The sequence below is a fragment of the Mobula hypostoma genome, chromosome 2, assembly GCF_963921235.1.
Source record: "Mobula hypostoma chromosome 2, sMobHyp1.1, whole genome shotgun sequence".
In the NCBI taxonomy this organism is placed as follows: Eukaryota; Metazoa; Chordata; class Chondrichthyes; order Myliobatiformes; family Myliobatidae; genus Mobula; species Mobula hypostoma.
Genome location: NC_086098.1, coordinates 238,985,823 through 239,000,165, shown reverse-complemented (window position 1 = coordinate 239,000,165; position 14,343 = coordinate 238,985,823). Strand labels below are relative to the sequence as shown.

The following is a 14,343-nucleotide window of genomic DNA, read 5'->3' as shown; positions in this document are numbered from 1 at the left end:
AAGCAAAAGAAACGGCGTACAAGGAAGCAAAAATTAGTGGGGAAAAGTGAGGACTGGAAGACTTTTAAAAACTTACAGAAGAAAACTAAGAAAGCCATTAGGAAAGAAAAGATGAATTATGAAAGGAAGTTGGCAATTAACATAAAAAAGGATACTAAGAGTTTTTCTTAAATATATGAAGAGTAAAAGAGTGACAAGGGTAGATATGGGACGGATTGAAAATGATGCTGGAGAAATTATAATGGATAACAAAGAGATGGCGGAGGAACTGAATGAGTATTTTGCATCAATCTTCACAGTGGAAGACATGAGCAATATACCTGATAGCCAGAGGTATCAGGGAATAGAATTAGGTACAGTCAAGATTACTAGAGAGAAAGTGCTTGGGAAGCTAAATGGACTAAGAATAGATAAGTCTCCCAGTCTGGATGAGGAGTACCCAAGGGTTCTGAAGGAGGTGGCTTTGGAGATTGTGGAAGCATTGGAAATCATCTTCCAGGAATCAATAGACTCTGGCATGGTTCCGAAGGACTGGAAGGTCGCAAATGTAATTCCGCTATTTAAGAAAGGAAGAAGGCAGCAAAAAGAAAATTACAAACCTATTAGTCTGACATTGGTAGTTGGAAAGATGTCGGAGTCAATCCTCAAGGACGAGGTTATGAAATACCTCGAGGTGCATGACAAGATAGGCCGAAGCCAGCATGGTTTCATGAAGGGAAGATCCTGCCTCACCAACCTATTGGAATTTTTTGAGGTAATCTCGAATAAGATTGACAAGGGAGAGGCCGTGGATGTTGTGTATTGGATTTTCAAAAGGCCTTCGATAAGGTGCCACATATGAGGCTGCTTAATAAGATGAGAGCCCATGGAATTATAGGAAAGATATTGAAATGTGTGGAGCATTGGCTGATAGGCAGAAAGCAAAGGGTGGGAATAAAGGGATCCTATTCTGATTGGTTGCCGCTTACTAGTGATGTTCCGCAGGGGTCGGTGTTGGGGCCGCTTCTTTTTACGATGTGTATCGATGATTTGGACTATGGATTAAATGGTTTTGTGGCTAAATTTGTGGATGACACCAAGATAGGTGGAGGAGCAGGAAATGTTGAAGCAACGGAAAAGTTGCAGAGAGACTTAGTCAGTTTAGGAGAGTGGGCAAAGAAATGGCAGATGAGATACAAAGTTGACAAATGTACGGTTGTATATTTCGGAAGAAGAAATAGTCGGGCAGATTATTATTTAGATGGGGAGAAAATTCAAAAATCGGAAGTGCAAAGGGACTTGGGGGTCCTCATGCAGGATACCCTAAAGGTTAACCACCAAGCTGGATCGGCGGTAAGGAAAGCGAATACTATGTTGACATTCATTTCAAGAGGAATAGTGTATGAGAGTAAGGAGGTGTTGATGAGGTTCTATGGGGCATTAGTGAGACCTCATTTAGAATACTGTGTGCAGTTTTGGGCCCCCTATCTTAGAAAGGATGTACTGATGTTGGAGAGAGTTCAGAGAAGATTTACGAGGATGATTCCTGGAATATGAGGAGACATATTCCTAACATATGAGGAGCGTTTGTTGGCCCTTGGATTGTATTCATTAGAGTATAGAAGAATGAGAGGGGATCTCATAGAAACATTTCGAATGTTGAAAGGGTTGGACAGAGTAGACGTGGAAAGGTTGTTTCCCTTGGTGGGTGAGTCCAGGACAAGAGGCCATATTCTTAGAATTAGAGGGTACCCAGTTAAAACAGAGATGAGGAGAAATTTTTTTAGCCAGCGAGTCGTGGATTTCTGGAATTCGTTGCCACATACAGCTGTGGAGGCCCGATCATTGAGGGTGTTTAAGGAGGAGATTGATAGATATCTAATTAGTCAGGGTATCAAGGGATATGGGGAAAAAGCCAGAAATTGGAACTAGATGGGTGAATAGTTTGGCTCATGGGGGAGCTGCAGAGCAGACTCGATGGGCCGAATGGCCTACTTCTGCTCCTTTGTCTTGTGATCTTGTGACACACAAAGCTGCTGTGCAGGTTGACTCTGTGGTTAAGAAGGCATACGGTGCATTGGCCTTCAACAATCGTGGGATTGAGTTTAAGAGCCGAGAGGTAATGTTGCAGTTATATAGGACCCTGGACTCAGTACTCAGAATTGAGTACTGTGCTCAGTTCTGGTTGCCTCACTACAGGAAGGATGTGGAAACCATAGAGAGGGTGCGGAGGAGATTTACAAGGATGTTGCCTGGATTGGGGAGCATGCCTTATGAGAATAGGTTGAGTGAACTTGGCCTTTTCTCCTCGGAGCGACGGAGGATGAGAGGTGACCTGATAGAGGTGTACAAGATAATGAGAGGCATTGATCATGTGGATAGTCACAGGCTTTTTCCCAGGGCTGAAATGGCTAGCACGAGAGAGCATCGTTTTAAGGTGCTTGGAAGTAGGTAGAGAGGAGATATCAGGGGTAAGTTGTGTTTTTTTTAAACGCAGAGAGTGGTAAATGTGTGGAATGGGCTGCCGGCGGTGGTGGAGGCGGAAACGATAGAGTCTTTTAAGAGACTCCTGGACGGCCACGTGGAGCTTAGAAAAGTAGAGGGCTATGGGTAAAGCCTAGGAAGTTCTAAGGTAGGGACATATTCAGCACAGCTTTGTGGGCCGAAGGGCCTGTATTGTGCTGTATGTTTTCTATGTTTCTAACCCTTCAAGAGCTAATCTACCACACTGCTACAAAGATTCTGAGGCCTGCTACCAGAGAGCACAAGGACTGGTTTGATGAAAAACTGCGTTGACATCAAACAACTGCTAGATGAGAAAGATCGTCTGTACAAAGCTCTCCTTAGTGACCCCGTCCATCTCAAAGAAGAATGCCTTCAATAACATATGGAGAACTGTACACACAAGCTGCACCAGATGCAGGATTCCTGGCTGAGCAATAAAGCTGATGAGATCCAGGCGCATGCAGAGAGGTATGATTTAAAGAACTTCTATACTGGACTAAAAGCCCCACATTATCAGGATCATCTCCTCTCCTTAGTGCTGATGGAAAGGATGCTGATCATGGACAAAGAGAAAATTCTTCACAGGTGAGCTGAGCACTTTAACACTGTTTTGAATTGTTCTTCAACTATAAATGACGAAGCCATTGATTGCCTCCCACAAGTACCTGTCAGTGAAGCATTGGATGTTCCACTGACCTTAGCCAAGACCCAGAAAGCAATACATCAGCTCTCTAGCGACCAAAGTGCTTAGATCAGACACAATACCGGCCGTGTCCTACAAGGAAGGCGGGGCAGTGCTAACAGAAAAACTCCATCAGTTCTTCCAACTCATATGGCAGCAAGAGTCGATTCCACAGGAATTTAAAGACTCATACACCATCCACCTGTACAACCAAAAAGAAAAGCAACAGTCCTGCGACAACTGTTGCAGAATGTCCTTGCTGTCGATCGCAGGCAAGATCTTCGTCATGCTTCTTCTCAACCATCTCACATCACACCTTGACCAGGGACTCCTACCAGACAGCCAGTGTGGATTCCGGGACTATTGACATGGTGTTTGCTGCAAGGCAGCCGTAAGAGAAATGTCAGGAGAAAAACCTGTTGACCTGTTCTCCCTTAATGTCAATCTGTCTGAGGCCTTTGACACTGTTAGTGGGGACGGTCTGTGGAAAATCATGGCAAAGTACGGATGCCCTAGGAAATTCATCACCATGGTGCTGCAATTCCATGATGGCAAGCAAGCTAGAGTTCAGGACTACAGTGAGACATCCAAGCCCTTCCCTGCCTCTGACCCTGTGTCTTGGCACAACACTATTCAGTCTGATGTTTTCCACCATGTTGACTGATACCTTCAGAGACGGTGGCTTGGGCATCGGCATCAGATTCTGCACTGATGGGAAACTGTTCAACCTCAGGAGGCTCCAAGCAAAAACTAAAGTTATGATAGCTATCATCAAAGACTTCCTTTTTGCTTATGACTGTGCCCTCAATGCTGATGATACTCAGCGTTGTGTCAACAAGTTTTCTGATGCAGGTACCAACTCTGGGCTTGCCATCAACACCAAGATTGAAGTAATGCATCAACCCGTTCCAGGGAAATCATTTATTGAGCCAAGCATCACAATCAACAGTCAAAGTCTCAACCCAACGAACAGGTTCATGTATCTTGGCAGCACACCAAAACATCAACATTGGTGATGAAGTAAACCCCAGCATCGCTCAAGCAAACGTAGCCTATGGCAGACTTCACAGCAACATCTGGAACAGAAGAGCAGCAAGTCTACAGATAAAGCTGAGTGCGTATAGGGCCATAGTACTTCCCACTCTGTTTTACACCTGCGAAGCATGGACAGTGTACCAAGAGCACGTCAAGAAACTGAACCATTTCCACACAGTCCGCCTCAGAAAGCTCCTCAACATTAAGTGGCAAGGCAGAATCCTTGATACTGAGGTATATACCACGGCGGGTAAGCCCAGTATCTACACCATCCTACACTAGGCAGGCCTCATCGCTCGTATCCCACCCCATCAGCTGCCTGAGACGCTGCTTTACGGCGAACTAGAGAAAGAAAAGCATTTCTGTGGAGGCGAAAGGAAATGCTAGAAAGTCACTCTGAAAATTTCACTAAAAGCCTTTGGCATTATGAAGCATGGCAACATGTCAATGTATGTTTCGACATAAGCGCAACAAATAAAGCTTATCTCTAAAAACCTTTAAATCTAATCCCTGTGGATTTGTAAAAGATGTCACCAGACAGATTGAGAAAGTGAAGAGAGGTGTTGGGGCTGGACCTAATGAATTTGAGACAAAGTTAATGAACTGGACAAGCTTCAGTGATAAGGTAACCTATTATCAACACAAGAGATTCTGCAGATGCTGGAATTCCACAGCTACACACTACAAATAGCCCATTGTTGCTGCATTATTGGTATTCTGCTACTGGAGGAGCCGATACAATGAAACATTGCACTCTTCACTTACATCATCTGCTCGATAGCCTGCTTGAGGTGCTGGTAGTCAGCGTAGTCACCCGAGGCCCCCAGTACTGTGTTGTCATTCACTTTCATCAGCCTAGGTATGTTCCGAAAGCGTGCCAAGGACCCATACGAGCCAAGCATGTCAGCCGCAATGATCACCCCACCATCAAACTTTACCCCAAGCACTGAGGTACCTGTCACCATGGGGCTCCTGGAACAAAGAAAAACAAGGTTGCATTAGGATCGGGGAGCCTACAGCAGGCCTCTTTGCATGTTCCATTATGAACAGTACAGTAGCTTAGCTGTTAGTGCAAATGGTTTACAGCGCCAACAATCCCCAGTTGGGTTCGATTCCCACTGCTGTCAAAATGGAGTTTGTATCCTTCCTCCCCATGACCACATAGATTTCCTCCAGGTGCTCTGGTTTCCTCCCACATTCCAAAAGATGTGCAGGTTAGGGTTAGTAAGTTGTGGGCATGCTATGTTGGTGCTGCACGTTGTTGGACTATGTTGGTTGTTGACATAAACAACACATTTCGCTGTACGTTTCGATGTACATGTGACAAATAAATCTAATCCTTCTGAAGAAATCAAGACAAATGTGGTAACTCCATTAACCAGCTTCTGATTTAATACCTCAACCCCACAAATAGTCTGTCAATTTTAAATGTTTTCCGATTTCCACGTTTGGTGAAGAAATATTGATCGACGTCACTCCTAGTGTGGCTGCAATTATGAAATTAAATTTCACACATTATCCAGTCCTGATACAGACCATTGACCCAAAAATCTTTGTGCAACCCAGAGTGTCGTCCAGCACGTTCTACTTGGATTTTACTCTGTAGTTTATAAACACAAGAAATTCTGCACATGCTGAAAATCTTGAGCAACACACACACACACAGTCTCAGCCTGAAATGTTAACTGTTTATTTCCCTCCATAGATGCTGCTGACTTGCAGAGTTCCTCCACTATTTTGTGTAAGCTGGTTGCTTAGTGGCAATAATGGAGACTGCATTTACCCATAATGCCAAGTGAGACTGAAACAACCCTGTCATTCCGTGGTTACTGTGGTTTTACTTTCACTGAGAATTGTGTTAAACAGCAGGAAGCTGGAGACTGCTTTCACTTTCCCGGAACACTAAATATTCTGCAGCTGGTTATTGCTCATTCTGACCCGTCCTTCCAAATGCACTATGGCTTGGTACGGCAACTATTGTGTCTGAGACAGCAAGAAACTGTGTAAACAGCTCAGCACACCATGGGAACCAGCCTTCCCCTGCACAGACTCTGTCTACACTTCTCACTGCTTCAGTAAAGCAGCCAGCAAAACCCACCCAGACATTCTCTCATATCACCCCTCCTATTGGGAAGATATAACAGTCTGAAAGTATGTCCCATAGGCTAAAGGACAGCTACTCCCCTGTTGTTACAAGACTGTTGAACTGTGCCCTAGTACAGCAAGGTGGTCTCTTGACATCACAATCCTCTTTGTCATGGCTTCAACTGCACCTTCTCTGTAAGTGTAACACTTCATTCTGCATTTGTACAACCCCAATGCAGCGTGCAAAACTAAGTTCCTCACGGTACCTCGGTACAAGAGACAATAATAAAGCAGTTAACCATAGAGTAGTAGCTAATCCTGATCAACAAAAAGCTGGGTTTGATACAGGCGAGTGGCTTGTTAGGCTCTGTGGGAGTCAAGGGTCCAGGCTCGGGCTGACAAGTGACATTCGAGCCACACAAGTGCCAGGCAATGACCATCTCCAGCAAGAGAGGTTCCCACCATCGTCTTGACATTCAGTGGCATCACCATCACGGAGTCCCCTACTATCAACATCCTGGGGGTGACCACTGACAGGAAACTGAACTGGTCTAGCCATGTAAACACATGGCTACCAGAGCAGGTCAAAGGCTAAGACCCTGTGGTGTGTATCTCACCTCCTGACTCCCCAAAGCCTGTCCACCATCCACAAGGCTCAGGTCAGGAGTGTAATGGAATACTCACCACTCACCTGGATGAGTGCAGCTCCATCAACACTCAGGAAGCTCGACACCATCCAGTACAAGGCAGCCCACTTGATTGGTAGCCCTTCCACAAGCATCCAATCCCTCCACCATCGACAAACAGTTGCAGCAGTTTGTATTATCTACAAGATGCACTGCAACAACACAAAGTTCCTAAGGCAGCACCTTCCAGACCCACGACCACTACAATCTAGGACGAGAACGGCAGATATCTGGGAACACCCCCACTTGGAAATCCCCCTCCAAGTCACTCACCCTCCTGACTTGGAAACATATCGCTGTTCCTTCACTGGGTCAGAATCATGGAATCCCCTCCCTAACAGCACTGTGGGTGTACCTGCACCTCAGGGACTGCAGTGGTTCAGGAAGGCAGCGCATCACCACCTTCTGAAGGACAACTAGGGTAATGCTGGCTTAGCTGGTGAGGCCCACATCCCATAAACGAATCAAAAAAGTTGTTAATAATCAGTTGGGGGGGGCAGTGGGGATGAGTTCCCACTACCTATAAAATGGGTGCAACAGTACGCGTTTCAAATGGCCTCTGACAAGCAAGTCCAGCTCCTGGCCTTCATATGTAGTTTATATACTAGGCCTGGTGGAACCATCTCTACTGACAGGAGAAGGGGCAGAAGAAAGTTACTGTCAGCTTAAAACTAGTCGCTTCGGGCAGATGGGGCTCGTCAGCTGTGGTTGGCGGCTCATCTAGAAGGAAACCTTTGATCTCAAGTCACCACTGCCTTGCAAATATACCCACTCATGGGGAAGGCTTCAGGAGTAAACCCCAAGGCAAAATCAGGAGCTGGTGTGCCTAAGGCTCGATTGACTTCAACACTGACTGGCAACTCCTGCCGTGCTGCTGGTGCCAAACTGTATCGGTCTCTGCCATTCCTTTGGGTTCATCAGCTGCGTGGAGGGGCAGTGCCTGCTGCGTGGGCAACAGCTTGCTCCCCATATCGTACTACCCTGCCTTGCATATCACATAGGCAGCTGGGGTGCAACCTCCATACTGGAGCGGCCTCAAGGGCATGTTTATAAAACCACATTACTAGATTTCCTTTACTCATAAACATCCAGGAACTGATTGGATTCAAGGACAATCTGTCTGCTTCAAATTCAAGTGTTCATATTTCCAAAAATTTAGAGATGATTACCTCTGGGTCTTCATCTCCCTTTGATTTAAATACTTTTCCAGGCATTAGGAATATTAAAAAGGGGACAGAAAGATTTAGATGGCCTCTCATTCCAGGTCACAGACCAACAATTTAACAAATTAAATTGAACACAGATGATTCCACAAATGCTGTAAATCAAGAGTAATACACACAAATGCTTGAGGAACTCAGCAGGTCAGAAGGGGAATAAACAGTCAGCATTTCAAGCCGAGAAGCTACATCAGGATGATATTGAAGATGAAAAACTCACAGAAGATGCGGCTGCAAAGTGGACAAGTCCTGGAGAGTCATAGTGCCAACAGTTAAATAATGTTACAAACTAACTAGTAATTAAATACCTAACTAAACATTGGAAAGGGTAGAGAAGAGATTTACCAGGATGCTGCCTGGTTTAGAGAGTATGCATTACGATCAGAGATTAAGGGAGCTAGGGCTTTACTCTTTGGAGAGGAGGAGGATGAGAGGAGACATGATAGAGGTGTACAAGATAATAAGAGGAATAGATAGAGTGGATAGCCAGCGCCTCTTCCCCAGGGCACCACTGCTCAATACAGGAGGACATGGCTTTAAGGTAAGGGGTGGGAAGTTCAAGGGGGATATTAGAGGAAGGGTTTTTACTCAGAGAGTGGTTGGTGCGTGGAATGCACTGCCTGAGTCAGCGGTGGAGGCAGATACACTAGTGAAGTTTAAGAGACTACTAGACAGGTATATGGAGGAATTTAAGGTGGGGGGTTATAGGGGAGGCAGGTTTGAGGGTCGGCACAACATTGTGGGCCGAAGGGCCTGTACTGTGCTGTACTATTCTATGTTTTTGTTTAAACCAGTCCTCCTGCTCACACAGTGTCCACATCCTTCCATCCAATTCATGCCCTCTTCTCTCTACCGCCATCAGGCAGGAGGTTCACAAACCTTAGGTCCTACACCACCAGTTACCCTGAAACCATCAAGCTCTTGACCTCAGCTCTGCACTGATTCCACACCCTATGGACTTACTTTCAGTAGTCTTCTGTCAGTAGGATAGAAGCTGCCTGTAAGGAATTTGTACATTGTCCCCATGATCCAGGAGTTTCTTCCCAGAGTCCCACAGTGCAAAGATGTATCGGTCAGGGTAAGTAAGTTGTGGGCATGCTATGTTTGCACTGGAAGTATGGAGACACTTGTGGACTGCCCCCAGAACATCCTCAGACTGTGCTGATCATTGATGCAAAACATTTCACTGTAATGTTTTGATGTATATGTGATAAATAAAGCTAATCTCACTCATGGGAGAGGGAGGAGCGTGAGGAGAGTGAGATATCACACTCATTTAACCCATAACCCCTACTGGGGCATAGGTCGCTAACAGCAGCTTGTCAGAGTCCTCTGTCCTGGGCAAGTGTTTCAAGTTGTTTCCAGGTATAGCCCATCTCGAAGATCCTTCCACTCCCGGGGATCAGGTCTTTTCTGTAGCACTGGGTTTTTAAACTGGATGGGATTGCTAGCCCCATGCCTTGGCTTCAGACCATCCATGGCAGAGTTAGACTTCTCTCATGCTCCCTCCAAATCCTGCATTTCCCTAGCTGCTCAGTGGAGGGACATCCAGACTCAGATGTCCCAAGCAGCAGCACCTGCTGGTCACTGCAGGAACACAGAGGCTGAGACCTCCAGCACCTTGCTGGTCAGTGGAAGGTGTCAGGGATGAGGCAGCTCAGCAGCACCACCTGCTGGCCAGCGCTGAGACAGCAGCCACCCAGCACAGCCTCCGGCATAGTGCTGACACTCCAATGTTTCTTCAACGCAGCACACAAACACAATAACAAACACACACAATAAATATAAATATATAAGATAGCTTATAGACATAGATTGATTATAACCGTAGAAAGTTGAGGGGGGACTTGATAGAGGTGTTCAAAATTATGAGGGGGATTGGGAGAGTTAACTTGGATAGGCTTTTTCCATTGAGAGTGGGGGAGATTCAAACAAGAGGACATGAGTTGAGAGTTAAAGGACAAAAGTTTAGGGGTAACATGAGGGGGAATTTCTTTACTCAGAGAGTGGTAGCTGTGTGGAACGAGCTTCCAGCAGAAGTGGTAGAGGCAGGTTCGATGTTGTCATTTAAATTGGATAGGTATATGGACAGGAAAGGAATGGAGGGTTATGGGCTGAGTGCAGGTCGGTGGGACTAGGTGAGAGTAAGAGTTCGGCACGGACTAGAAGGGCTGAGATGGCCTGTTTCCGTGCTGTAACTGCTATATGGCTATAGTTATCCATAAAGTGAAGCTAGGCACAAGTGTTCCTGAACATCCTGACAGGAAACGATAAAGTCGTGGTGGTGGGCAGGTTAGTGGGAAGTGTAGATCAGCCTTCCTGCTTAAGGAAAATAACTGTAGCTGGTCCTGGTGTGGATGCTACATAGCCTCCTCCCTTAAGGGAGTGGGGCAAACAGTCCATGAACAGGGTGGATTTGCTCCTTCATGTTACTGGCCCTTTTCTGCACATATGTCCTTGATGGCGGCTGGGGGTGGGGGGGGAGGGAGGCTGGTGTCAGTGATGCGTTGGGCAGTTCTGACTACCTGTTTTAAAGTCTGCAAGTGCCTCTCTTGCTGCTCAGAGAAGGGACATTAGAGCTCAGATTCCCATTGGACAGGGTGGGGTGAACAGAGCAGAGATTTCACCCTCACCCATTCGAGGGTACAGGAACACCAGGATTCCATCTCCCAACACTGTCCCCTCCTAGAAATGAAGATCAGTTTTACACAGATTAGCTATATTTGTCACATGTACATCGAAACATGGAGTGAGATGTGACATTTTGTATCAATGACCGACAGTCTGAATACGAGCAGGGGTAAGTCCGCAAGTGTTGCCACGCTTTTGGTGTTAACATAACATGCCCACAACTAACTAACCCCAGCCATACATCTTTGGAATGTGGGAGGAAACCGGAGCACCTGGAGGAATCCCATGCAGTCATGAGGAGAACGTACAAACTCGTTACTGATAACAGCGGGAAATGAACTCCGATCACCGGCACTGCGAAGTGATGGTGCTGACTGCTACACTCCCATGATGACCGCTTAAGTTCTCAAGACCTTCAACTGGACAAAGCTTCCAGCTGGGCTGTGTGAGGAATCCGGTGCTCGGACACACCACTAACCAACGTACAATGCCAGGCCATCTGGGCCCCTTTCTCTGGGGTATCAGACAATGTAGGGATATCAGACAGTCTCCAGGACCGCACCACTAACTGCTGTACACTGCCAGGTTCTCCCTGCTCACTTCCCGCTGGGTCAAAGACCAATCTGCTGGGCATCACAGCTCAGACTCCCCACCTGCTGGTCAGTGCAGGGATAACAGGACAAGTCCTGACATATTTCAGGAACACAAGAGATTCTGCTGTTGCTGGAAATCCAGAGAAGTACACACAAAATACTGGAGGAATGCAGTAGGTCAGGCATTTATAGGAAGGAATAAAGAGTGATGTTTTGGGCCAAGACCCTTCAGGGACTCCAGGATTCAGATACCCCACCAAACACATCACAGTGGCTCGTATGTAGACTACAGTGGTTCAGGCACCTCTAGCACTGCCCCCAGCTGGAAACCTGAGGGGCTTAGACTCCGCCAATTCCACCTCCTGCTGGACAGCGCAGGGACACCAGGGCTTGGTCAATGCCTCTGACAATCAGAGCACAGATGTAACGATGAGGGTTTGCAAGGCATTGGAAAGCCTCCACTTGGAGCACAGTGAGCAGTTTTGGACCTCACATCTGAGAAAGGATTTGCTGGTGTTGGAGAGGATCCAGAGTAGATTTACAAAAATGGAGGAGGTTCTCATTGATAGCAAATATTGAAAGGTCTCGATAGAGTGGACATGGAAAGAAAATGTTTCCAGTAATGGGAGAATCTAAGACCAGAGGACACCGCCTTCCTTTTAAAAAGATATCTTTTTAGAACAGAGATGGAGCCGAATTTATTTGGCTAGAGGGTGGTAAATCTTTAGAATTCACTGCCACACCACTTACTTCCAAAGGTTGCCAAAGCTTTAGAGAGGGTGCAAAGGAGATTTACCAGGTCACTGCTGGATAAGGGAGCGTGTTTTATGAGGATAGGTTGAATGAGCTAGGGCTTTCTTCCTTGGAGTGAAGTGAAGGAGGATGAGAGGTGACATGGTAGAGATGTACAAAATGAAAAGAGGCATGGATCGAGTGGACAGCCAGAGACCGCCCCCCCCCACCCCCGCCAACCCCCGGGCAGAAATGGTGAATACAAGAGAGCTTAATTTTAAGGTGATTGGAGGAAAGTATGGGTGGGATGTCAGAAGTAAGGTTTTTTTTGCACAGAGAAAGGCGAGAGTGTGAAAGAGGCAGATATATTATAGGGACATTGAGGAAAATCTTAGATAGGCATATAGATGATAGAAAAATGGAGGGCTATGTACGAAGGAAGATTTAGATTGATTTTAGAATAGGTTAAAAGTTTGGCAAAACATTGTAGGCCAGAGGGCCTGTACTGTGCTGTAGTATTCTATGTAAACCAACCCAAGTTTGAACAAACTCTTTTTACAACCAGAAGGTTCTAATTCATACAGCATCCTGGGGAAAAGAGACTAAACCCCTTCTCGCTGTTTGCCTCTCAGTACCAATTAGCGACCGTCACTGTGGCCGGTGTGGAAATAGAGGGACCCCTCTCAGCTGGGAAATATCACATAGGAGAAGGTAACCAGGCCGAGTGAATGTAGATAAAAGGGGGGTGAATGGGAGCTGGCTTGTGTCGGGGCGGCCACTAAGAGACTGAACTATTGAAGGAGGGTATCTTGCATCAAGAACTTGCCTCCTGACCCCCTCCCTCCCCACCCCCAAAGTCTCTCCACCAGGGACCCCCCCCCCCCGCAAAGCAACGTGGTGAGTTTTCATTCCTCCTTTCTAGATGAGCGAGCTCATCCCCATCCAGGACACGACGGCCCTCTCAGCCTGCACCCCCTTTCATTGTTCACTCTCTCCACATTAGCTGTAGTTCCTGTAGTGGGTGATGTACACTAAAGTCGCTCCTGGATGAGGACCAGGGTGTTCATGAAGAGATACTGCACCATAACGTGCCCTTCAGCCCACTGAGTCTGGACCAGCCATTAGTCGCCGATTTACACTAATCCTGCACACTCATCCCCATGTTCTCATTAGCCCATCAGGCCCACACACCACGGGCAACTTACACAGCCAATTAACCTAGCAAGTTACACGACTTTGAGATGTGGGAGGAAATGGGAGCACCCGGGGAAGACCTATCAGTCAGAGGGAGAACATTCAAACTCCACACACAGGCAAGCAGCACCACAGATCAGGATTTAACCTGGGAGCCTACAGCTAGTCGAGATGGGTATATAAAGAACATCTGGAGCAGTTTATGGGTAGGAAAGACCGGCGTGGGCCCAATGGCCCTAGATAAGAGACACCTTGGTTGGCTGATCTAAAGAGCTTGTTTCTACGCTGAGGGGAGCGGGGGATAGTAAGAGAGGAGGAAACGGTAAGGGCAACAGGACGGAGGGGCAGCAGGAGCGGGAGGAAGGGGAAGTGAAGAGCCCACAGTCGCCTCCATCCTAGGCCGCGACGCCCAGCCCAGAGCGGATGAGACAGCAATTGAGGCCCAGGCAACCACCAGCCGGCGGGATCTCCCCAGCCCTCCGTGCAGCACCGACGTTACACTCACAGGGTACACTTCCTGGGACCCAGGCCTGTGCCGGGCACGGAATAAAACTGCCCCGGCACCGGTCCGTTCGCCCACATCCCCGCCGACCGGTCGCTCAGCGCCGCCATCTTCTGCCAAGTGAGGGCGGAGCCGGGCCGCAGCACCGAGCCGAGGGACGGGGGGAGCGACTCTGCCTGCCGCCGTGATCACCACAATAAAGTAGCCCACACACCTTCTACCAGCTATAGTATTAATAAATAAATGTATCTAGCATAAAATCACTCATTCTCTGTAAATTACTGTCTATTTTAATCTTAATTACCACCCCCCCGTCTATCTGTGGTACAGTCACTGTCAATCAAACTCCGCAGCCGCTCGTTGGGTCGACACACTGGGGGGGGGTCTGTGAGTTTCATACTAACTTATTTCAGCTTAACTATAATATATTACTATAGTTTTTTGTTTTTAATTGTTATTATTGTATATATTTTCATATGCATTAAATGCTGGTGGGTTT

General features: G+C 46.9%; 1 protein-coding gene across 1 annotated transcript in view; it reads right to left on the bottom strand.

Annotated features, from left to right (window-relative positions):
• Positions 1 to 13,975, bottom strand: part of psmb4 (proteasome 20S subunit beta 4) — a 28,781-nt gene extending 14,806 nt beyond the window's left edge. The window contains exons 1-2 of the mRNA XM_063041719.1: positions 13,848 to 13,975; positions 4,967 to 5,173 (exon numbers count right to left, since the gene is read on the bottom strand). Of these exons, the coding sequence (XP_062897789.1) occupies positions 4,967 to 5,173; positions 13,848 to 13,954 (314 nt within the window). The 5' untranslated portion in view covers positions 13,955 to 13,975. The remainder of the gene's footprint in view (positions 1 to 4,966; positions 5,174 to 13,847) is intronic.
• Positions 13,976 to 14,343: the final 368 nt, after the last annotated feature.